The sequence below is a fragment of the Camarhynchus parvulus genome, chromosome 5, assembly GCF_901933205.1.
Source record: "Camarhynchus parvulus chromosome 5, STF_HiC, whole genome shotgun sequence".
Classification (NCBI taxonomy): domain Eukaryota; kingdom Metazoa; phylum Chordata; class Aves; order Passeriformes; family Thraupidae; genus Camarhynchus; species Camarhynchus parvulus.
In genome coordinates this window covers 35,419,364-35,444,390 of record NC_044575.1, presented here as the reverse complement: position 1 = coordinate 35,444,390, position 25,027 = coordinate 35,419,364, and the positions used below count along the sequence as shown (strand labels likewise).

General features: G+C 34.6%; 1 protein-coding gene across 2 annotated transcripts in view; it reads right to left on the bottom strand.

Moving 5' to 3' along the window:
- Nucleotides 1-25,027, bottom strand: part of AKAP6 (A-kinase anchoring protein 6) — a 259,646-nt gene that overhangs the window by 120,676 nt on the left and 113,943 nt on the right. For both annotated transcript variants that reach the window (XM_030949026.1, XM_030949027.1), the window contains exons 6-7: nt 18,284-18,380; nt 16,864-17,027 (exon numbers count right to left, since the gene is read on the bottom strand). In XM_030949026.1, the coding sequence (XP_030804886.1) occupies nt 16,864-17,027; nt 18,284-18,380 (261 nt within the window). The remainder of the gene's footprint in view (nt 1-16,863; nt 17,028-18,283; nt 18,381-25,027) is intronic.

Here is a 25,027-nt window from a genome sequence, read left to right as displayed (position 1 = left end):
TGGAATTTATCTTGACCCTCATTTATTATTAGCTTTATACTCTGATTACAGTTTGACAGAACAAGCCCATACAATGTGAAATATAATAACAAATTGATGGTGATCTTCAAATACATCAGAGCTTTCCACACAGGCTAAAGTAACAATTCTCTCTGTCTTCTGGGGATAGGACAAGAACAACTGTGTAGAAACTGCTGTAGGGTAAATTTAGTCAAGAGAATAGGAAAAAGCTTTCAAGTTTGCTAAGTACTAGCAGAAATTGTTTTGGATGTCACAGAATACCCACCACTGGCTGATTGTAAGAAAACAGAGAAACAGCAGAAACAGTTCAGATGCTTAACTTTTTGCGCATAGGGCAGGGTAGAGAACTGAATGACATTACAGAATGTCTATTAATACTTTCTTCTATTATTTTTTGTAAATGTCATGTACCTATGAATTAGAACCACAAAGACTTGCACATCACTTTTTAGAACCTATCTTCTGCCAGTTACTAGAGTAATACATTAAACCTCTTCACCAGGTAGCCCCAGGAAAATGCTCTATAATAGTCAAGTAGTTCTTTGCACAGAAATATGCACACACCACTTTCCAATTTTTCAAGAGGAGTCAGCAGCTCAGTAGATCTCATTGTTATATTGTTTTATGATGAATGATGTTTTCATAATGATGTGACATGTCTAAATGACACAAACCTGGCTTCCCACCAAAAATTTAAAGCCCCTTACTTTTTTAAAAAAGAGGAAAACAGCCATAATCAGTTTTTATGGTAAATTTCTCTGCAAGAAAACAGCAGTAGAACAATTTAATACAAAGTATTCACCAAGTCTGTAATTATTATAAAACAAGTTCAAAGGATTTTAGAAGCAGAAGATGCTTTCATAGAATGGTACATAACTTCACATGTTGAAACTACAGAAATATAAAATCAACAATGGAACTGAAAGTTTAATGTTTTCATAGAAGTTTTGGAAACACACAGAACATTTCCAAAACCCAGACCTTCTTTTTCCTCTAATAAGGTCAATTGGCACTTTTCCTCACTGCAAATCAAAGCCTTTCAGGTAAGAATGCAATAAATAACTACTGGTTGACATTATTCGGTTTATCTAATGTGTTAACATAAAAGCAGCAAAAAATCTTTTGGATAGCATGTTCTCCTTTGTTACAAATGCCTTAACCTGAGATTCTTTCCTCCTTGCAACTTTATAAGACTGCTAGATCTCTCTCAATGTCATAGGTTTTCATAAATACAATATAGCTTTTGGCTCTGAAACTGTACCTTGAAAAGTTGCCATGACAGCATTGAGGATTCTGTTCAGCTTGCAATCCTCAGCAGGCTATGCTGCTCCTTTCTTACCCAAGTCTCTTAGCACCTGCCCAGACATGCACTTGGCAATGTGATTAACTCCTAACATACATCAGCCATGTTTTTGCTTATCGTTCCTCCATGTGAATGAAGCACTGTTTAGTATTTTGCTCTAGTAGCATGATGGGCTTGATTTCTTATTTTACAGCATGTTACTGTATCCTCAGGTTTGAAAGGCAAAGACAAAAAATTCTGTGGCAAGAGTTCAAGATGGTACAACAAGTGATACTCCTCTGGATCCCTAAGGGGTAATTTTCCAGTCTCACATCTCTTCTCTAGTGCTTCAGCCCTTTAGACTTAACTCAGTAGCCTATTCCTGAAATGTCCTAGAGAAAAATGCAACAAAAAAAGTTGGACCAGGAGGAATACTCAGTACTAGTTCAGCACTTCCATGTAGTAGCCGGTGTTTCAGATTCCTGGGAGCCCCTGCCAAACCCTGACTCTGGTTCTTGTAGTGTCTGGAAGGACAGCAGTAGTACTGTCCTTACATACTTTCAGTATGAGATTCTCTGTACAACAAGCACTGAACATAGTATGCGACTATAAATTTCAGAAGGAAATCAGTGCTGTTGCCACCATGCATCAGATTTATAAACCAGATCATTTTAGGCACCAGAGGACTGCTTTAACTCAGCAAGTGTTTTGAGATTGTATGCAACTATTTTTATGAAAAGAAGTTCTTTTTGATTCAGAAATTATACTGTCTACATTTGCTATGGGTCAAGATGGGATCTTTGCCTGAATCAGTCACCCAGCCCTAATTCTAATAGAATACCTCTGAATAGTTTTATACTAATAACTGCTCTGTAGAGACTCCTGAAATTATAATATATTAAAGACTCATCAGCCTATCAGAAGAACATGTAATTTTATGTTCATTACTTCTTGGTTCCTGACTATAGAATTTGGATGGTTGCACCTCAATTAAAAGTTGAATCAAAGTTAATATAATTTAAATAAAAACTTCAATAAAAAGTTAAAGTTCTGTTCTTAATAACATTAATACCCTTTAATGACCGCTACGGTCATTACCACTAGATAACTGACCTTCTTGAACCTCTCTTCACATAGAAACCTTTCTCCCAACACAGGCAATTATTTAGCAGTAATGAGTGCTCTGTAAGAGATTATTGTTTAACCAAGTACCTTGACACACTGCTTCTCCCCCGTTATCTCTATTCTTCAACAAATGGTACATTTTTTCTATTGTAGGCTTTTCAGTTCTGAGTATAGAAGCCTGTGGTCTTATTCTTTCCAATGCAGAAGTTCACAATATAATTGGCAAAACTTCAGATATAACTAAAATCTTGAAAATTAGGGCGCTATGAAATAATGTTTGTGAGCTGCAACTGTGGCCCTGTAAAGCAGAGCAGTTCTAAAGGCAGGTTTGAGATGCTGAAGGATAATGAGGAACAAAACCAAGAAATATTGTTGGGGATGAAAAGACACAATTCTTTAATGGCATGTGGAAAAAGAAAGAAAAAGAAGAATTAATTATAATAAGACAGAAATATTTGGGAGCATAATGGAAGCCAAAGGAAAAAAGTGAATGGAAGAACAAATAAAGAGCAAGGAAAACAGGCAAGACAAATTAAATTTGGGGGCACAGAATTAAATTCCATAAAGAAATAAGTCTTTTTGGCAGAGTCCTGGAAGCATTCAATGTTAAAGGATGTTACTGTAGAAGTGTGAATTACTGGTTCAATGAGCTCAGCACAAGCCTGGAGGACAAAACTGCTGAATTCTAATTCCAGCTGGCCTAAAACTCACACTGTAGTTGTGGGGAAGGCTCTACCCCCTCTGCGCCTTGGTTCCTTTCTCTGTGAAAATTACCTTTTTCCAAAAGGCATTATGATGTTTACATATGCTGTGCTTCAAAAATACCAAGCATTAATAGGTACTAATGCCATTAAGCATGTCTTCTTCCTCAGTTTTTAATGTAAGATTCATGGAACATGTTCCAATTCAAATTCTCAGGCTGAAATATCTCAAGCATTTTGCACAAATTCACTTAGAAATATCTTATTTCTTTTTCCTAAAACAAATCTTGCCTAATCAATTTAAGAGAGTAAGCATCTTCTAATTGGTTTATTTTGAATATTCTGACCACTCTTGCATCTCTTCACATGAATAGTGTTATGGTCAGATTGTGGAATAAAGCCTGAAGAATCCAGTAGAAATACCAGAGTGCTGTATTTAGAGATAAGATAGAAAATGTCAGCTGGTTAAAGACTGCATGGCACAATTGTACATTACTTCCTCTATTTTGGTCCAAAACACCAGAAAAAAGGTAAGTCCATATAATGCCTTAACAGTATGCAGAAGAGAATAGCCAAGTGAGGCCTTTGCTCATTTAAAAGTAATAAATATCTTTTAATGTCCTAGATGAATTCCGATCTGCTCTCTGTCCTTAGAAAAAAGGCCTCTAAAACTGAAAGGTGGGGGAACCTTTTCCTATTGCCAACACTGCTGCTATTTAAAAGAAAACAGGAAAAATTTCTCAAAATTATTTTTTCACATTATTATTCCATCTCCTAAAGCCTCACCTTTTTTCATAGTATAAGCGTTAAATTGATTGAGGTTCCTCTCTAAGGGGACAACAGAGAACAACAGGGAGAGGGCTTTCAAAGGAAACTGCTTTTGACTTGCCTTCTATCTTAAACGACTTAAGCTAGGTTTTTTATTAATGACAATACCACAGGAAAGTATAATATTCTATTCAGTTCTGGAAAATACTACAGATAGGACTGCAGTGTATAGAGCCTTGTCAGCTAGACAGTTTACTACAATGGAGGAAAATGGAGAAAGAAGGATTTTTTTATTTGTATAAAATATATTGTTCTTCCAGGCTGTAGTGAAAATAGTTTCTATTTAATTGCAGAGAAATCCTAAGAAGGTTACAGCAGTGAAACATTAAAATTCTAAGGGCAACTAATAACATTAAAACTTTATAGCCCCAGATAGAATAATTTAGACAAAAACAACATGAACATATGTTTTGTGTAATAATAACAAACATTTATAGCTGTCAAGAGAGAAAAACACAGGTTTATGCACACCTTAATGGCGTGCATGGGTGAGCATGAGTATATTTAAAACATAATATATTACAAAATTGACAGCAGGCATGACTCTTCTGGGTACTATGTTAAATCAATGAATAAATTACCAAAAGTGTGTTGTGGCTGTTTGGATGTGTAATTGAGCTTAACGTATGTAGTGTTATTTCAAAAGAAACTGTTCAAGGAGTTTCTAGACCAATCCACTATGCATCTTTACTAAGCTGTTTACAAATAACAATAAATGAAACTGTCTCACAGTAGGAAGGGAGTTTAGTTATATGCATTACATAAATGGGAGAAAAGTTAATTTTAATATGTTTTTCGGGAATTAAAACCAAACTTATTATAATATTGCTAGGATTCACTGAATTGGAAATCAACATTTTTCATGTTTAATTATAGATTTATTTTAATTAGCTGATACTCCACAAACAAAAGCCTTTGTAGCTATACATGTCAGGAATAAGTCTACTGAGATAAACATGGATGCTTCATACAGTACCTATACTGAAGAGTAAGAATCAATGCCCAAATAAATGAACCTGCAAAAAGATGAACTTAAATTTATTCTGTTTATTTACTTAATACATTTCCTGTCCAATGTCTAAAAGCATTTAATTATGTTAGAAAAGTATGAACTTTTAAACCTTATTGTTCTTGACTAATTAATATAAAAAAACCCATAGATTTGCCAACTAACCCATTAATTGCCATATCTAGAAAAAATTGAGCACATACATCTGTTCCTTGTTTCAGGGCTGTTTCATCTTACTACACACAGAATTTTTAAAAGATAAATTGACCCTATTTATTGCATCTATCTTTATATTTTGCAGTTCTAGCAGTACTTGGTTGTTATGCAATGCTCTAACTGCTTGCCCCTCAAATCTAAGACAGGAAGGACAGCCTGTAGAAAGTAATACATGTACTCAATAACCCTGTTGTCTCCAGGAAAATTTGCTAAATCAACAGCAAGGACAGAAAAGACAAGCTGACCTGACCTCAGTCACCTTCTTGTCTCCTTCCTCCACACTGAAATGATAATCCTTGAATGTACACAGTCATAAATGCGCCATTCTAAAATCCTGTTGTACATCACAGCTTTAAGTCAAAGTATTTCAGAACACATGGTGCTGAGCTCTTAAACAGATCTGAATTTTTTCTTCTGCAATTTTCTTTCTCTTTTCTCAAGATTTTTCTTCATTTTGTAAGGGATGATGTAAACTGTCAGCATCAACCACACTTGTGATTTTCTTAGGGCTCATAAACTCAAGGATTAAGGCATTCTGTGCTAAATGCCTGTCTCCTTTCTACAACATGACTGCAAAGAGGCAAAATAGGATGAAGAAATGAAGTGTACATGCGCAGATGAGCTATTCTTTCTCTCTGGCATGATGATGGTTCATAAAGCATGCTATGGGGCGATTACAAAAGAATATGGCATACCACCTGTCTTCTGGTCAGAAAACCCATTTTGCATTTAAAGCCATCTTAGGTTAACTGTAATTAACATTTACAGCTGCCCATGAGATACGGCAAAGTACACTACTACAACACATATTTTTGTTGCAGTTACTTCCAGGTGTTTAAGGAACAAGTTTAAAATGCTAAATGTGATGCAGTCCCCATTGTATCTCCCACATTAGTTGCATTACTTTGGGTAAGTATAATTATCAATAAATGAGCATCTTAAAGCATCTAAGATACTTTAAGAAAGGATTAATTAAAAATCCAGGCAAAATTTGAAAAAAAAAAAACAACAAAACAAAACAAACAAACAAACTCCACACACATCAAAAAAAAAAAAAAAAAAAAAAAAACAGAAAAAAAAGGTATTACCCAAAAGTTACTAGACCTGACATACAAATGTACAAATGCTTTTAACATAAGCATCTTGCAGGCTTTTTTATGTTAGTCTATATTTCACCAAATGCTCTACTGATTTTCTTTTTTTTTCACAATGTAAATACACATAAACAAGTCAGGTCACACATACATTCTCAGCACTATATTCTGTTGTCTTCTAATGGATTGGCTTAAAAAACTAGAAAAATTTGTAACATCACTTTGCATTTAAAGTTTAAGTGTAGTCAAGTATACTATGCCATAAGACATTTAAGAATAAGTCAGTTTGAAAATGCAGGATGTCCAAGTAGATTTTTCCTTCAAAAATTGTTTTCTCTTTTGTGACCACCCTAGTGAAGAATAGATGCTTAAAGCACACAGCTGAGACTAGAACTGAAAGATACTACAAGTTAAATCATTGCTAGATGTTCTGAAAGACTAAAATAAGAAGTGAATTGGAAAAAAAGAAAGGTAAGTGCCACCAAATCATGCTGAGTATAGAAGTAATTAAAATAATTCTAAAAGAATAAAAGCATGAAGAAGATAAAATTTATCTTTATCTCATAGTATCTTTGTTCACATCAATGTTTCTTTTGTTCTTTATTACACATTTAATCACTCTTGGACATCAACCATAACAGCAAAAACTCCAATACCTAACTGATAATTAAGCACAGTAATATTTATAAGAAGTCAGTTTATTGTGTAGATAGGAGCATTAATTTAATGCACAAATACAATGAAAGTAAAACTTCTCTTTAAAGATCAGAGGAGTGCCATGCTAGTCACTCTTTAATGGAATAAAGCACTAACTTTTGTCTTCAGACCAGTAATATAAGTTTAATAAAATGGCAAAGTTAGAATGCTATTAACAGAAGCAACAATCTTTAAAGATGACAGTTGACAACAGCATCCCTATTGAGCTGTCCTATTTAAAGTACAAGATTTCTATGAGACTATATCAAAAGAGAAAAATTAGATTTTCAAACATGAATTTTTTTCAAAAGCAAAACATGGTGGAACAGTCTGGAACAAAAAGAAAAGAAAAAAAGCATCTCAGTACAGAAGGCAATCTTAGTTTACACCACTAAATCCTGCATTACCAGAGGTAATTTTAGGATGAGAGGCATGAGTTGATATTGCATTACTATTACCAGAGCTAGAAAAAAAACGGACTAGTGGAGATACAAGATAACCTTGTAAGTCCAACACCTAGATATTATGCCACATCATCTGATCAAGCCAAAATATTTATCATTGTGATGGCAGGTAAACAACACACGGGTAGAAGACACATTCAAGCTTTCCCATTCAATCTGGCCAGCACCACGTTTGCCAGAAGTCAGACACGATCCCTGCAGAGCACCAGACCTTCCATCCCCCTGCACTGCCAGCAGGGAGCTCTGGGAGAGAGTCTCTCCACACACTCCTGTCCCATATTTCACTTGTGACCCTGCTGAAATCCTGAACTGCTTTGAGGAGCAACAGATGGCATGGAGGGAGAGGGAGCAGGAATAAGATATGAGAAACTGAACTGAAAAGATCTGAATTTCAACTAATCTGCTTTGTTAAGTGATCATGGTCTTTAAATTCAACCACAAACTTGTTTTTTCAAGGCATTTTTAGTCAGCTAAGATTCCTTACTTTCACTTGCTTATTTATTAATTTATTTTAGTGTGTTCCATCAACTTCTGAACTCAAACTCAAAAATAAATTTTTTAAAAAGCTCTCTTTCTGCTGTGCTTTAAAACCTTGAATGAGCTCATGGGATTCTAAAGCCTTATAGAGAAGTAGAAAAGTAATAACTCTGACAGGCTATCCCAGAAATTTCTGCTTTAGACTGGGAGACATTGACTTTTCAGTAAAATAAATCTGTATTTGTGTGTGCATGTTACTAAAAGTTATTAAATGTGTATTTTTCTAGAAATCTGATAAGCACACAAAACAATGGGCAGATATGAATAGGTGAAAGCTTCCACCAATATTCAATTCTGAAAAAATGTTCTATAAAAAATAAAAGAACAAAAATGCAACAATGTAATTGTGTAGAGAGAGCAGAATGGACAGATACTGGCAAAATAGGAAATCAATGCCCTTGAGTGGTTAATACTTCGTTTATGTCACTTAAGGAAAATGTGTTCATATGAACACATACTCAATGCCCTTCTGTTTTTATATTTTCAAATACAGGCCAAACCCAAATGGGATTTTTGCATAAATAAAACTTATCAGAGTTGGTCCACTTACATAGGGGAAGTAACAACAGCTCAACATACTTTCAGAATTCCAGGTAATAATGTTCAAATTCAAATAGCATTATGATAAAATAAGCCCCTGGGGCGTATGCTGGTTTAAATATCTGTTCTCATCAAGTTCTTAGTCTGCACTTGATCTCAGAGGAGAGATTTAGATTTAAAATATCTTTCAAACTGAACTTGATCTATGTTTTAATAGAAAGTAGCCCTTCTCATTCCTGAAGTAAAAAGTCATAATTTCTTTGCTAACTATATAAGCATAACTGCTTCTACTAACAGAGATGGATGTTAACAAGGCAATAGCTGCTAAAAGTCATCAATATAAAATATTTAGAATCACCAAAGTGTAGAAGCATATTGTAAGTACCACAGACACCTCAGAGTACTTGTTCAATTTAAATATGACTTTTTATATTTTTGCAGTAAATTTTATAATATGCTGGTCTAAAAACCACCTATGTTTCATAACAGGATTGACTATTGTGCTTAATATTAGATACAATTCAGCTGCAAAAAAATATTATTTTTAAAGTGTTGCTCTCTCAATTTTAAACCTGGTAGTGAGTTAAATAGCTCACAAATAGGATTACTCTCAGATTCGATAAAAAAAAATGAGGACCTTCACTACTTTTTAGAAATTTGGCTTGTTAAAAATTATTAAAATTATTTTAGATGCTATGAAAACAATGCTGTCATATAGAATTTGCAGGACATTGATGGATGTATGAGGAAACAATCTTTCCGACCTAAAATGGGACCGAGATTTGCTTGACCAAGACTTTAGAGACATCATTACTTGAAAAACTAGAAAAATATTTAGTTAATTTGTGATATAGAGAAGTTTTACCAGAACTCATGTAACCTGAAAGATGAGGTTTGGGATGGAGCTATTATTCATTTGTCTTGTCTTAATTCAGTCCAAAGAGTGACTGCTTAGATTCATTCATTTTTCTGTGAAGGGACGTTCTAAATTAAACACAAAATCATTCCTCCTGCCCACTAAAAAGCATACAATTAGTAAATCAAGAGAAACAGCTTCCAATAAACAACAGTGAATCTACCATGTGGAACCTGACAAGCCTGTTGGTCTTTTGGTGCTTTTTTGTGCACCTTTGATGCTTTTGCTTCAATCATTCTGGAAAAAAAACCCGATGACTATTTGAACAAAAGAAACATTTTCAAAATAGAGCTCTTGTAGATATATAACACTTAAAATCTATCAACTGAATATTACTTCCAAAAGCAGTGGTCTAGTGTTACATTTACAAGCTTACCTGCATAATCCTGCACCTTAGCCAGGCATTATCATGCAACAAAAATTTAGTTATTATTGCAATATTTTACCCTCAAAACATTGAGTTAGATTCATCTCAGGTGGCCTCAGTGACTTCCAGTCAACTGGGAGGAAGGCATTTGGAGAAAACCTGCATCCTCTTTCCCTATGAAGCAGCCAACCACCACCACAATGGGCTCACAGAGTCAAAGGGGAGAATACCTATGGCATAATTTGATTTACAGCCTTTCCTGGAAGATCTCAGCTGTGCAAATCCTTATGAACAGCCATATGAAATGCAACAATCACCCTCTGCAAAAAGGAACAATAGTTCTGACCCCTGCTTCTCTCAGGGTGTGTTGAGGAGTAAGCCCTTGTAAAAGAGCTAACTAAGGTTCAGTTTGCTTATGCCTATGTTTGGTAAAAAGGCCATGGTCTAATGACACAAAAATTCATATTTTATCAGCTTGGAAATGTAAAATACCCTAAAAATTACTAGCTCAGTTAAAGCATTTTAACAAAGCAAGAACTTGTTCAACTACATAATTCCTTTACTCAAGGACAGATATAAAATACAAGACAGAAGAATCGTGGCAGTTTTACAAATAATATTCTGTACGAAACATCAACTTAAGACCATACACATTTAGAAGCTTAAAGGAAACATTCTGTACATGAGAGATTACCTGATTACTTTGGCTTTGCCTGGGTTTTTGAAAGCTTGTGTTTAGTTGAAGAAAATTTTGCTTCAAAATATGATGAGTCACACATTATTGTCAAGACACTGGTTTTACCAATAAAAAGCCCTGTACCAGAAAGATACTAAATAGTACTAAAACTCTGTTTTCTTTCTATCTGTACTTAAATTATCACACAAAATATTTCAGCTAATTCTGAGTGTGAGACAGTACTACAGTTAACAAAGCTTTTCTACTCAGGTGCCAGTCACATCTTTTATATCCTTCAGTAGATCCCCTTCGTCTTGTTTCTTCAACAAAGACTCACTATAAATCAGTCCCATTCAATATCCATATTCAGATTCTCCTTTTAGCAATGCTAGTTTCTCCTTCTAAACTTATTTTAAACCATCTTTCTCTTTCCTTTTACTCTTCCACTCTAAAATGGTGTGCAGAGTTATGGCGTCATGCTCTCAAATCCGTTTTGGAGATACTTTTGGTTACAATGATAGCTAGGTCTGTGCACAGTCTAAATAATGTCTGTAACATTAAAATTACATAACTTACAAAGCAAGGTAGTAAAAACTAGAAAATGAAGGAACTTGAAGTGTCTAACTGTGCTAAAAGACACAAACTTTACTTCCTTTTGCTTCCTTTTTATGTTCTTATCATTGTTACATCAACATAGCTGTTTTGATTAGCTTGGAAATTCTTAATGAATGTTTTCAATCCTGTATTTGGATAACAATTAATATCAAAAGAACTCAGTCATGTTTTGCATACTCCAGTAAAAGCACTAAAGGACAGGCTTATTCCTGGCAAAACCAAAATTATGTCTGTTGATTTATAGAAGGATTTCGTAAATACCACTACCTTTTTCATCTCGTTGGCCAACTCATACATGGTTCAAATCCCCACCAAAGATGCTGACAAATCAAGACTACTGTAATGTCATATAATTAAATACCTAAAGGCAAGCAAAACTGTAACTGCAATTAATTTTTCCTATTACAACAGAATTAATAGCATCATTTGTACTTATGACTGAGATGACAGTATCTTTATTCTAGACTTCCAAAGTTTCCAGATTCAGAATTGAAATGTCACATGAAGGCTTTTAAACTGTTCATCTGTTAGGTACAATAATAGTATTTATGTACAGATAGCATTTTAAATATTCAACAATATGAGACTATGCCTCAATGGCAACATATCAGAGCCTTCTATTCTAATTAAAAGAAAGCACTTCCCTATTACCATCTTTGAAGTAGTGAATGGTGAACTGTGGACTTGCTGCAATACTCTTCAGCATAGAAATACATTGCAGGATATTATAAAGCATTGTTTTCACCAGTGAAAGGTAATAACTATGTAACTGTGCCCGAGACTATCCAGTTGTTCTGAACAGAAGAGACTAACACATTCAGCTGAAACTGCAAAGAATTAAGGTGGCAGATGGTAATTACTGATACTGGAAGCAAGCCTGGGTAAAGGTGGTTAGAACTTCAGTTTAATGTCTCATCTATGAGGTGTTCCACTCATGAGATAAAACTCTCTTATATTTAGATGGGGATGTTGCTCATTATGGACACATTAGAGGAAAAAATTACTTCTTCTAAAGCACAAATACCAACTTTTCTTGTACATTTCTTTTCAAAAAAAAAGACTCGATTGAGCCATGAGACAATAGACCAGAATGGCATGTGTATCACCAGATGAAAAGCCCTTTCCATATGTCTGTACATCAGAGATGAAAGTCTTATTTCCATTTCATTATTTTTTCAAATTGTTACTGAATAAGTAAAAGCTATTTATTTGACATTTTATTCCATAGTATTATAAACATGAGACACAGGATTTAATCCACAAGTGTGATCCTGAGTTCTTGCATGTAGAAAAATAGAGAGAGACTGTAAGTTAAATAAACAAATCCAGTTTGAGATGTAAAGTTCTAAAATTCTGCTGCAATCTAAGTAACTCCAGCAAGGTAAGTAAAATGATCTTTCCAGCATTTGTTATTCCTGCCCTTCCACTAGAAGCAAGTCAAGGAGAAGAGAATGAAGGCCAGTTACATATGCCATTTGAAAACTTCAAAGCACTACCCACTACAATAATATATGCAATACACCAACTGCATATATCGGTCACCAGTTTTCAAAGTGGTTTTGTAAGTAAAAATATTAGATTCTGAAATCATAGTCTCTGTTATCTGTTGATAATATTTAAATCTGTGTCAGTAATAAACTTTCCCTGTTTTAAAACAATGAAAGACAACAGAAAGAAATACTGGTATGTTGCTTTTAATATTACAGCCCATGACCACACTCATGAAATACAGAACTGATAAAAGACACTGAGTAAAAGAAAATTATCTACCCACAAGTACGATATTTCTCTGCACTAATCACAAAGATGCCAAAACACTTCATTTGTATATTCCTTTTACATAAAAGTATTAATCTAAATGTGGCAGTCATAGCAGCCTGATTAGATGGTTAGAACAATTATAAGTCTGAAGTAACAAAGAAAAGACTGTTACCATTCTCTAAACTTTGCTCTGCCTTGCTGCCCATGTCGCAAATTCATCTTTGTATGAAAAGATTGAGCAGGATATAACTGTTCCGAGCTGTGGTGTTTAGTCCACCCACTAGGTCTGAGACCAGTGTCACTATAAACCTGTCTGTGAAGCAGCATTCCCAGAATCCCAAACAGTGATCGATACTAAACAGCTTCACCAGTTTTCAATTTTTAAATGAAAATCACTTTTCTGTGTACTGAAGACTGTTTGTTTAGAATGATTGTAAAAGCTGTAAAATTATATGCAACTAAGTGGGAAATGATCCTGGAAGTGTGTGATGTTTAATTACATATCAAGAGGAAATTACACAGGTTTTCTTTTTCCCTTTATATAAAGATTTTTTAACCACTTCAAATTCTGTTCCTGAGCCACCTATTATTCCTGTGACTTTGAGTTTATTTTGTTAAATGCGGTTTTTTACCTCTTCCTCCAAAGAGGATACTCTTCAAATCCTGACTGTTTCTATCATTAACCCACTGACAAGTCCATTTTACAGTTCAGACTTTCTTCCCAAGACCTTTTATACCTAGAACAACTGGGTCAGATTTCCATGTTCTGTGTATTAAGTCCAGTGCCTTAACCATTTGCATGCTTAGTTTTCTGAAGCTGGAATGGGAAACAAGAAGTGTGCTTCAGTAATAAAGCAATTATTCTGGAAATAAAAATGTCCAGAAGTACAGACTGTGTGTATTTGCAGAGTATACCATTATTCTTTTGACCTACCAGCATTTAAGTTCTGATGTTATATTCTGAACTGTTACCAAAAAACCCCAAAAAACTTAACTCAAACATTTACTTGCAGAACAAAGATATCCAGATCTCAAAATCATAGTAATGAACTAACTGTACAAATGCATGCTGAGAGCAGAACTTGCAAATGACACTAAGAATATTAATCCATACAATGTTCAGTGAAGAAGAATGTGTACAATGGGCAAATGCTATTAAGACTTGTATGTGTTTAAAGGACATCAGTTACAAGACAAATCTGCAGGTTCTTCAGAAAGCAATGAACTTTTCCAACAAACTATGAATTAAATAGATCAAGGTAATATTCGGGTATTTACACTCACAGTCACTAGATATGAAAGTAAATCGTGTTGTTTTTCAATACCACTCTGTACTGTTTATTTAAAGCAATACTGTTCTAGTAGTCCTTTTGTGATGGAGAAGTGACCCAATTTAAGAGATCACCTACAAAACAAGTGGTCTCAGACATCTTCAGAAAGTGAAAAAATGAAAAATGCACATATATAAAACCATTCCTCCTATATTCCAGATATTTTAGAATATTATTGATTTCTATCAAAAGAAAACATACACTGCAGCTAAGTTTTCTCAAGATTCAGAATCAAAACTCAGAATGTGTATTTTACATCTCATGTGCTACTCATATTGTTAGATCAGTACTTGTTGGACTGTGTCATTTTTAAAGGCACTTCTCAAAAGAGTAAGAAAGCAAAACTTTATATCCTTCAATGTAAACTGAATACAGGCATCAATTCTTCATTTATAAAAATGACTGAAAAATATTTTTAGTAAATACTTAAAGAACTCACTGTTTTCCTAAGATTTTACAGAGGACACAATATATTAGAAGAGATTAGGTATCAGAAATGTTTAAAATCAATTCTAAATCTTCTATGGCAATCACTCTAACCCACTATGAAACATACATACAAAAAAAAGAGAAAAATTTCCTAAGCAAAATCTGAATTCTTTACTACAAATCTTGACAATATATTTCTAGAGTTCAGAGCATCCCTTTCCCCCTCTCACTCTTCACTTATCTCATTAAAGATGCCACAGTGCTATGAAAACATGTTTTAAAAAGTCCTAAGGGAAAAGTTTCCTAGGGTCTTTGAAATTCCTCCTTTTCCTATTTCTTTACAGATTTCTAACACCAACACTCTTCCTGTAGTTTCTCAAAAAAGGCAAAAATAAAAATACCCTCTAGGTATAATCTTTCAATTTTCTATTACACTTCTTGGGCTCTTTTTGGTTTTTGAAACAATACAAACTGAAATGTGCAGTTATATTATTAGCTGTATTTTAGTTTTAGTTAATCTTTTAGTGTGAAGAAGTAGATAGTATTCAACCACTCTATTGCGCATACTTACAAGAATCACTGAAATAACCTGCAAATATTTTTAGTTTGATCTCTTTTTTTGGTCTACTTTTTTTAAAATTTATTTGTTGGCACAAACAAAACCAAACAAACAAAACCCCCAAACCAAACTAAACAAACAAAAAAAAGCATTTCTTCAGTTTCCTATCTCTATGATAAAAAGCACAGGGCAAGGAGCTATCCCCTATCTATATGGGAAATTTACTGCAGTATAAACCCTGCCTCCATTGCTCTCTTTTCAAGCAAATATTTGAATATAATCATTCCAAGCTAGGGATTCCACAATTTTTATCGCAAAATCCAGCTGGATTTTAGAATACTTATTACATGATAATTTTGATTAAGCTGTTAAATGTTTGGCCACGTTGACTTAGATGAGTCAAAATGTTCAGAGATTGGGATCATATTACTGGCAGGCTAAAAACAGCTTTGGGCTAGTCTGTTTAGTTTAACAGATCCCATTAGGAAATCAAGCATTTCTCCACCACCTACTTCATAAAGGAGGAGCTGTATGGCCTAGGAGCACTTTCCATCATGCAAGTGATGAGGGATATCAGTTCAAATTCTGTCTCCTGCATATATGTATTTTCCTGTATTTTTGTTTCATTTTTCTCCTTGATTCTTCCTCCATCTCCAAGACCATTCTTGCTATGTAGAATTGTAGTAAGAAATCACCAGAACTTTTCATATAATCATAGCCAAGAGTCACTCAACAAACTACTCTCTTGGAAGCACTGAATACCAATGCTAAGAATTGTCTAGCATCAGAACCAGAAAATCCACTCAGCACAACCACCTCTGTTGTTTCCATAAAGAGAAGCCATGAACTTTTCTAAACATTTCAGCCAGATATGTGTCAAGATATTGACTTACTGGATTGTTCTACTGCACGTTCTTTGCTTAAGGAACAGCTCTGCTTACAATTGATGGTGATGAAAGATCATGGAGCCTAAACCAGAAGTTTCTATTGTGCACAGTATCCCTGCACTGCTTGCATCTATTTGAATAAGTATGGTCTGTATTTAAAATGCTCCTACAAACACTAGGTTTGGCAACTGGTAACTCTTATAGCCCTCTTTAATAATTAATATCCACAAAATTATGACAGGTGTCAATAACTTACTCTTAAAGTGCTTGTATTCAACACAAGCACTATTATGGATGACTTAAACCTGGAGCAAAAAGATTTGTGGAAAGGCATATGACCTTCTTCCTACTACAATGGCCATCCCCTAATTAAGCAATGCATCTGATAGTCATTAACAGGAATGAGATAATGAATCACTTTCTCTCTTCTTTGTTAATTTGCTGTAACCAAGCGGCTAATGGATGTCAGAGCTGAGTGATTGCACTGATTATAGTGATTTATAGTTGCAACAAAACAATTTAAAAGCATTCTGATTATTCATGTTAAAGATGCTTTATGTTTTGTTTACTAAATGTTTTATGTTCCCCCTCATGCCCCTCTACACACAATAAGACAGGTCTTGTTGGAAAACTTGAAAGTTCTAAGGTTTTTTTTATTGTTTCAGAGTAAGGCATTTCATTTTGTTTATAAAAAAAAAAGTTTACCCAGTAGAAATGAAAAGCCTTAGGGTGGAAAGAAAACTTCAGTGGTGCCTAGTTCAAAAGAAGACGGAAATAAGAGGAAATAAGGCAAACTTCAAGCCACTTACCTTAGGGCTCCCAGTCCCTTCCTCATTCTCTGCAGACACATCAGTAGCCAGTACCTCTGCTTTGATGATATCCAGAGCCCTAAGAATCCAGCTGTGTTGCCGTTTGATTTGCCTCTGTAGTTCCTTCCATTGACTTGCAATCATCTGCAGCATGTCCTTCAGTCCTTCACCAAAATGAAGGGGGAAAAATAAAAGCTGTAAACTCAACAGCATCTTTAAATATTGCCCTTTATTCAAATAATTAGCAGGACATTTAAAATAATAAACGCAACAAAAGTTTTAATGTGTTTTCTCATTAAAAAATCCAAGGTTTACTATTATCCATCCTGCAAACAATGCTATAGAGATGAACACTTCTTTTAGCCATCATGTTAAATTTTGATTGAGTTTCAGCTGACAATTTCAAGAGAAAAATTCCATATAAACTGTCATTTCTCTGCAGTAGGGAACACTGCAGAGAAATCTCTCCCTCTAATATCCAGTCTTTGTCTTGAAACATTTTGTAATCCTCCAAAGACATTTTCCTGACCTCCAACTCCTTTAAATATTTCCTGTAATTTAAACGTAACCATTTCCTACATCTGTGATGACATACACTACCCTCCTTAGCTATGGCTTCTCTATCTTTTTGGAACTATACACAGAAGTCAGTAATTTCCTATAGCTTTCATGTTACACAGATATGGCTGATGCTGTGAAACAATAGAGGCACATATAACATGATGAGAAAACAGTAAAGAATAACTTCAACCTGGATGAAAAGCATGTTAAGCAGGCCAAAATGAAGATGGCATTCCACAGCAGTATATGCTGATTAAAACCCTATTAGCAGACAAGTCACGCAAACATCTAAAAATATAGGAGGTGGTAGGGATAAAGGGAAATCAGAATATCTCTCTCCCTACTCTTAATTTAAGGCCTCTGAAGAAAAAGACAAGCCTAACCAAAGGAAAAAGGTATTTTTAATTTTAATCTAGTCCTCATAAATATATTTAAATCAATGTAAGAATTAGTTTAAGTGGTAAAATAAAGCTTTACCAATGCAATTACTCATGCAGAGTATGTAAATACATATATATATTTGAAATCCTAGTTCATTATCTTAATGTTATTTCCATAGCACCTACATCAAAGGATATGTCAGTGAGAAGTTTTCAGTGATGTGATTTCAATTGAAACTCAGTTGAACAGCAAGGCCAAAATAAAATGAACAGACTATTTGCAGGCAGTATTTCATTTTATAAGTATCACTGCATTGTATGCAGTATATGAAACATTTATAAATCTTGAAGGTCAATCTGATAATGTAAATATTAATAATACATAAGGAAGTGAATATATGCAGTAATTTACAGCAATGCTTCTTCATTCTTTAATAGTCTGGAGACATAAAGACTTGCAATATTTCAGAAGGATTTACCTGATTTGTGAGATACAATAAGCTCAAGAAGTTGGCGTCCTTCCTCTACCACTGCTTCTTTCAAAGCACAGTGGCTATCTACATTCAACTTAAAACTCTGCAGAAATAAAAGAAAAAAAAAAGAGAGAGGGGGAAAAAAACCTCAGCATCAGACATTGGAGAGGCAGTTATCATAAAACACACATACACAATTACTTGCTGTTTTTTATCAAGAACCACATCCCAATTCACTCAATAGCCAAACTAATTTGTGATACTAAAAGCTATTGATATTTTGGATCTGGGCTCAAAATGTTTCCATTAGATCAGCAAAGTGCATCTGTGTTGAAACAGCTGACAAATCTAGACATTCATTAGGTTTTATGAAAAGTCACAACCCGTAGGCTATATCTGGAGTAACAGTGTTCTATAAAATACACGAAATTTATGCCACCACATATGAGCTCTGTTTTTTTCAGAGTTCTTTGAAATGTTGGTGATAGCACTATTTATGAAACCATTAAAAAATTACAACATTGAATATATTGGCCTTATGTGCATTTATACAAATCTATTAATATTGTGTTCTTGAGTTAACGCTCATATCCATTTTCAAAGAAAAAATCAGTCTGCTTTAGATCTCTGCCTTCTTACTTTGTAAAGCAACTATTTCTCAAACTTTTTTTTTTCTTAATATTTTTAGTAGTCTGGAAAGGATCTCTGCTTTAACAGTCAATAAAATATTTTATTTATTTTTTAATTATTATTTTATTTTTACAAATTGTATTAAGATCTAGTAATAAAGGAACCAGAAACATTATCTACTATATGTTATGCTATTTAATACATCAATGATAACTCAGATAAATTTTTTAACCATTTTCCAGACCTTCTCATTATACTTGCCTGTAAGAAAGTGAAACAAAATACAATAGAGAAAAGGATACTTGCCATATTTAATCATAAATTGTGTGCAGACCTAAAATGCATACAGGCAACATATTTTCTCTTTGAAATGTCTACGGAATAAATGGAAACAGTATTTGACCACTTGGAAAAAAAGAGCTTTTCCTTCTCTTGGGAATAACTTAACTGGCAGAGATGAAAGGAGACTTTGCAAGTGCACATTCATAGCTTCTGGTTTTTATAAAACTTTATACTTCAAATGGTAGTGACCATGATAGAAATGGAGTGCTAGGTAGCACAGAATACTCAAGAGCCCTCAATTCTTAAGAAAGTAACCATATTCTTTCTTCCTAGCCCTTCTAGTCAGGTTGACTGGCATAGCAAAAAAAAAAAAAATTGCCAGAAGAGTAATAAAATAAGGTGCTTCTACTGTAATTTTTCATGCTTGAAAAAGGCATGTGGCTCAGAGTCTTAACAGTTTTTCAGGCAGCATTGTACCTGACAGTGACAGAATGTTTTTGAGAATTTTCCATTCGAATAAAGAGCAATAAACAGAAATTTTGCTACCTTTAGCATTTTTACTAGCCCAATTCTCCTTGTAGGGACATCTGAATACACTGTTTTGTACCGGCTCCTGAACAACTGGGGCAGTCAAGAGAAGTTAAAAAGGAAAAAAGATGCCTAGTTTATGTCTGTCCCTTTCTTAAATCTAGAGTTTTATGAACCCAAATCTACAAGTTCTCTTTCTTTCATAAGAGCGTGTCTGAACAAGCACTGACAATATTTAATTTACTGTTTACTTAAAACAGGCTTGTACTGAATAGTTTGTAATCATGCACTTCACAGGAAATGCACTATGTGTGTGCCTCACACAGCAAGAGAACCTAAAGGACCTGAGAGTAGGTTGTGTAATTTCACATAATTGAAGTTGAGTATAGATGCAGCTGGATGTGGCAGTGTCTCAAGATGATGTGGATGTGTTTGATAGGAAAATTGGAAAAGATGAGGTATTCTCTTTCATTAGGAAAAAAAAAAGAGACTTGCTGTCCTAGAAAAGATTCATTTAACATAACGCACCAGATACCACAATACAGCTTGATTTTCAGGTGCACCTATTAAGCAGTAATAACGTTACACTGAAGAAGCAAAATAAGATGAATAAAGATGGGGCCAAACTTTTGACTAGCAATATTCTGACTAGCAATATTCTCCTTGTGCAAAATTCTTATTTTATGGATAAATTAGGAGTGGCACAAGCGTCATAAACATGCATGAAATTTAGCAGAAATAAACTTTTCCCAGTAGTGAGGCAGCATGTCATGGTTTAACCCCAGCCAGAAACTAAGCATGACATACAGCCTCTCACTTACTCCCCACTCAGTGGGATGAGGAAAAGAATCAGAAGGGTAAAAGCAAGAAAATTTGTGGGTTAAGATAAAGACAATTTTATAGGAAAAGCAAAAGCTGTGCACACACACAAAACAAAATGAGAAATTCATTCTCACTTCCCATGGTTCCGCCATCTCCAGGAAAGCAGGGCTTCATCACACATAATGGTGACTTGGGAAGACAAGTGCTGTCATTTCAAACATCCCCCCCTTCCTCCTTCTTCCAGCAAATTTAGGTACTGAGCATAATGCCATATGGTATGGAATACCTCTTTGGTCACTCAGGGCCAGCTGTCACAGCTGCATCTGTATCCAACTCCTTGTGTACCCCCAGCCTACTTGCTGGTGATGCGGTACAAGGAGCAGAAATAGCCTTGGCTCTGTGCAAGCACTTCTCAGCAGTAACTGAAATATCCCTGTATTATCAGTACAAATCTGCAACATGGCCCCATACTACCTACAATGAAGAAAATTAACTCTATCCCATCCAAAATCAGCACACATTAAAAGGAGAGAACCATTCATATAAGTATAAATAAACAGAAGTGAATGTTTTTGATGTAGTGCAGTATGAACTTGAATTTAGAATTTTATACATACATATATATATATATATATATAAAATTTCTAGTCATTTCCTAAGGAAAAATAACTGGACAAGGAACAGTGGAAGGAATAGCCCTCAATCAATGCTCAAGGTTTCTCATACCTGAGAGGTTGAAAATGTGACACATGAAAAAGACAGGAGTTGAAGATGTAACAAGTATTACATGTATATACAATGGAGAAATGCAAATTTACACAGCTAAAGATAAAATGAACCAAATATTTGGAATGAAGGAAGACCTTCAAACACAGAAGTCCCCTCCCATCCTGGATATTTCCTGTTCCCTACTGTTTACTTATGGTATTTGGAAAATTGTAACTCTAACAGCGTGTGACCCAGGTACTCTGCTCCCCTCCTCCTCTGATCTTTCCTGATAATGAATGGAGCCTTTGCATGTGAAGAGAGGAAAGAAGAGGAGGGAAGTCAATTAATCAAAGCCATTTTTCCAGGCACATTTGCAGCTATAGAGCAGTCTAAATATCACACATGAGCACGTATACATTATGGAAAATGCATGTGCATTGGCCTGACAGCAGCTTTTTAAACAACACATTAATGTCATCCCTAGAACTACAGTGTATAAAATGTAGTTTACAAGCTGCAACAAGCAAAATTTCCTTACAAAGTTCTCTTCACTTTTTGTGATCACCATGTACCTATATATAACTATCAACTGCTCTTATTTAGCAAGAAAGGAAAAGTGAGATGGGAATCATGCAATTTTAGAAAAGCTGCATAACTATAATAAATGAAATTAAAACACCAACAGGGTAAATACAAGGTGCCAGGAGTGCTATTTTCTGCTGATGGCTTGAGGCAAAGAAGCCCAGCCTCCATAAAATGAAGGCATCCCCTGACTTTCAGGAAACTTATTGATCCAGAAGATTACAATAGTGCAGAACATCCATGTGTTAAAAAAGCAGTACCTCCTGATGTATGCTGGACTCTGAAAGCACTAAAAATAAAAGAGTGCTATATAATAATCTCTCCCTCATACCTTACTTTTCTGTACAAGTGGGGGAAAAAAAACTGTGGGGAAAAAAATTGGGGAAAAAATATTTTAAGTTCTTCATAGGATTTATTTGATGGTTGTAGCTACTTAAATTTAGGTTGTAGCTACTTAAATGCTTCTATTGTGTAGGTATCCTACACTGTGTACATATATTGAGCTCTGACATGCAACATTTCCCCTCTGTTCTTAGAAAATCTTTATAATTTGGTAAAACACCTGGGTCTTTACTTATTCATATCTGCAGTAAGGACAGATAACTATAATTTACTTGTTTGTTTGTTTCCAGAGGCACAGAGACTTACTATAGGCATGATTTTTTTCAAGTCATAATGTATCAGTTGATTGTTTCTAATGTACTGTCTCTGAAACACAAATCAGCAACTAGGTACCATGTGAACCTACAATGCATACATAAATACAGGTTAGTTTGGATGACACAACAGTTTACACCTATTGTCAAATTAAGACAATGTATTAAAAGAAATATCTTAATTTTCTCAGTTCAGTATACTATCAGAATGCGTGGTGCACGGGGGTACCCCGAAAGAGAATTTTCTTAAAGTTAATGTTTTATATTTTTAAATACCTTTATGAATAATATTACTGTTTCTAGAATGTTTATTTCTTAGAGCAATAATACAGACAATTAAAAATTATCTAACTGTCCTGGATTCTATGGTTTCAGAATTTGAAAAAGGAAGATTAATTTAAAATTTCCTATTAGTGTTTTTGAGAAATCTACACTACTGAAATATGGACTTCTATATTTAGGCATAGTTGCACATATAATTTGGCTAAGAATGTAGCACTTTTAATATAACACTCACTGTGACAGATATAATTCAATTGTGAAATTTAGAGTAATGGGAACAGTTGCTGGTAGAAAAGATACAGGATGCCCACTTCATTTGTCTTAAAGGGAATATGACTTGAAACAACTCCTGAAAAATTATTTTCATATGTTTAATATAGAGCTACTTTTGCAAGTACCTGTGTTGCTCCTGGCACAGTTACCTTCCAATAATTTGCTATTACAAAATACCAAGATATCAAGTTCTGAACTCAATTTTTGGTCATGTAATGGCAGCTATTTTCTTCTTCTTCTTCTTCTTTTTTCCTTCAGTATTTTTGATGACACAGAAATTCTCTGTTTGGACAGTGCCTATTATTTAAGAATTTAAGTTAATAATTTAGGTTAATAATTTGAGTTAATAACCTAATAAGCCATGTAATAACCTAGCGGTATTTTCAGATTCCTGACTACTAACTTCCAATGACATTCAGTAAATCAAAAATAGAACCACTGTGCAAGTTGTCCTTATATTAACATAGAAATGGTTATACATTTAGCTTCTAGTAAAGCCTCTAGGATATGTTTTTCTGGGAACTAGATATTACATGTGAAATGGTTTCAGTCAATGTCTCCTTTGTTCATGCTTTCCATAAAACCTAGGTGTCTACAAAGAATTTTTTAATTTTCTTCTTTTCTTTTAAGCTGCATTTTCATCTGACTGACGCTCCACCTGCTGAAAGAACACAAGCACTATGGAAATGATTTATGCAGCTCCATAGGCAAGGTTGAGTCTTACAATAGCAGGGATTCTACCTTTGCTTTTTAGGGAGAGCGTGATGAACCCTCCTCTGAAGCATCAGCACCCACTATGTGTTTTTTCTTCTCTTTCTGAAATTAAGAACATGCCTTCCCTATAGCAATGATGACCAAGGGGCCAATTATCACCAAATACTAAACAAACCTCTAATCCCTAACACAACATGACCATCATTTGTCTTAGATGGACCACGCATTTTCTTCTGTAACCAGTGGAAACTGTTAGATATTTTTTAAGAGTGAATAGTTAGTGGAAAGCAGATTTGGTCTTCCATCCTCTGCTACAATGAGAAGACTTTAAAAGATAATTTTTTTTTTTGTTTCTCTGCAGGCAATTCTTTCCACTGGCCGCTGTAAGCAGATAAAAATGGGCAAAATAACTATTTCACTTCTTATGTTGGTTCACAATACCAGATCATAATATACAATGCCTTTAAAATTGACATAAAACTGGGAACTTCACTACTGAAATCCCACAATCATCGTGTGATATGGGCATTGTGCTACTGTAGATGTGGATCAGATGTAAGATGGTTTGACTGTTCGGATAATTTCTCTCTGTAAGTTTATCATTCATCTAAACATAATATTAACTGAAAATTCTGGCATCAAAATGCATAGTAATGAGCTAACTATAGCAACCCTGAGAATGATTTTACCTTCTGATGATTCATATGCATTCTCCATCTTTCACTTGATCTGAACGTACTTTTTGTCTGGGAGGATTCAGCCACATTTACAAGGAGAGAAACTGTTGGGTGTTTAGTGAACAACAAGCAAAATTTCTTTAAAAGTGGAAATGGTTGAACATATAAGAAATAAACAAGAAAAAGTGTTGATTAAAAGAAAGGTCCTGTCTGCTTTTGTCTGTTTTATATTTCATGAATCTGAGCACCAAGCAGAAAAAAGACTTAGTACAGTATCAGAAGGCATAGTAGGTGGGACTAATGGAGTTACATTAAGAAGGAGAAAATTTAAGGCAAATAGGAAATGTTCCCATGAAAGTCAGATCTATTAAATTGTATAATAACCTCCTAAGGGAAACAGTGAAAGCCCGGATCCCTTGAGACCACTGAATCTACACTGGATAAAAATGTGGGAGTAAGGGCTACAAATGCACTGACAGAGCAGTAACCTAGCACTGTCACATGGCCACAGAATTTGTATTGGGTGGGCAAAACTAAATACAGAGGCAGGCTCTACTCCAGCAGTCCCCTAGTAATTCATACTTCTGTAAAATCAC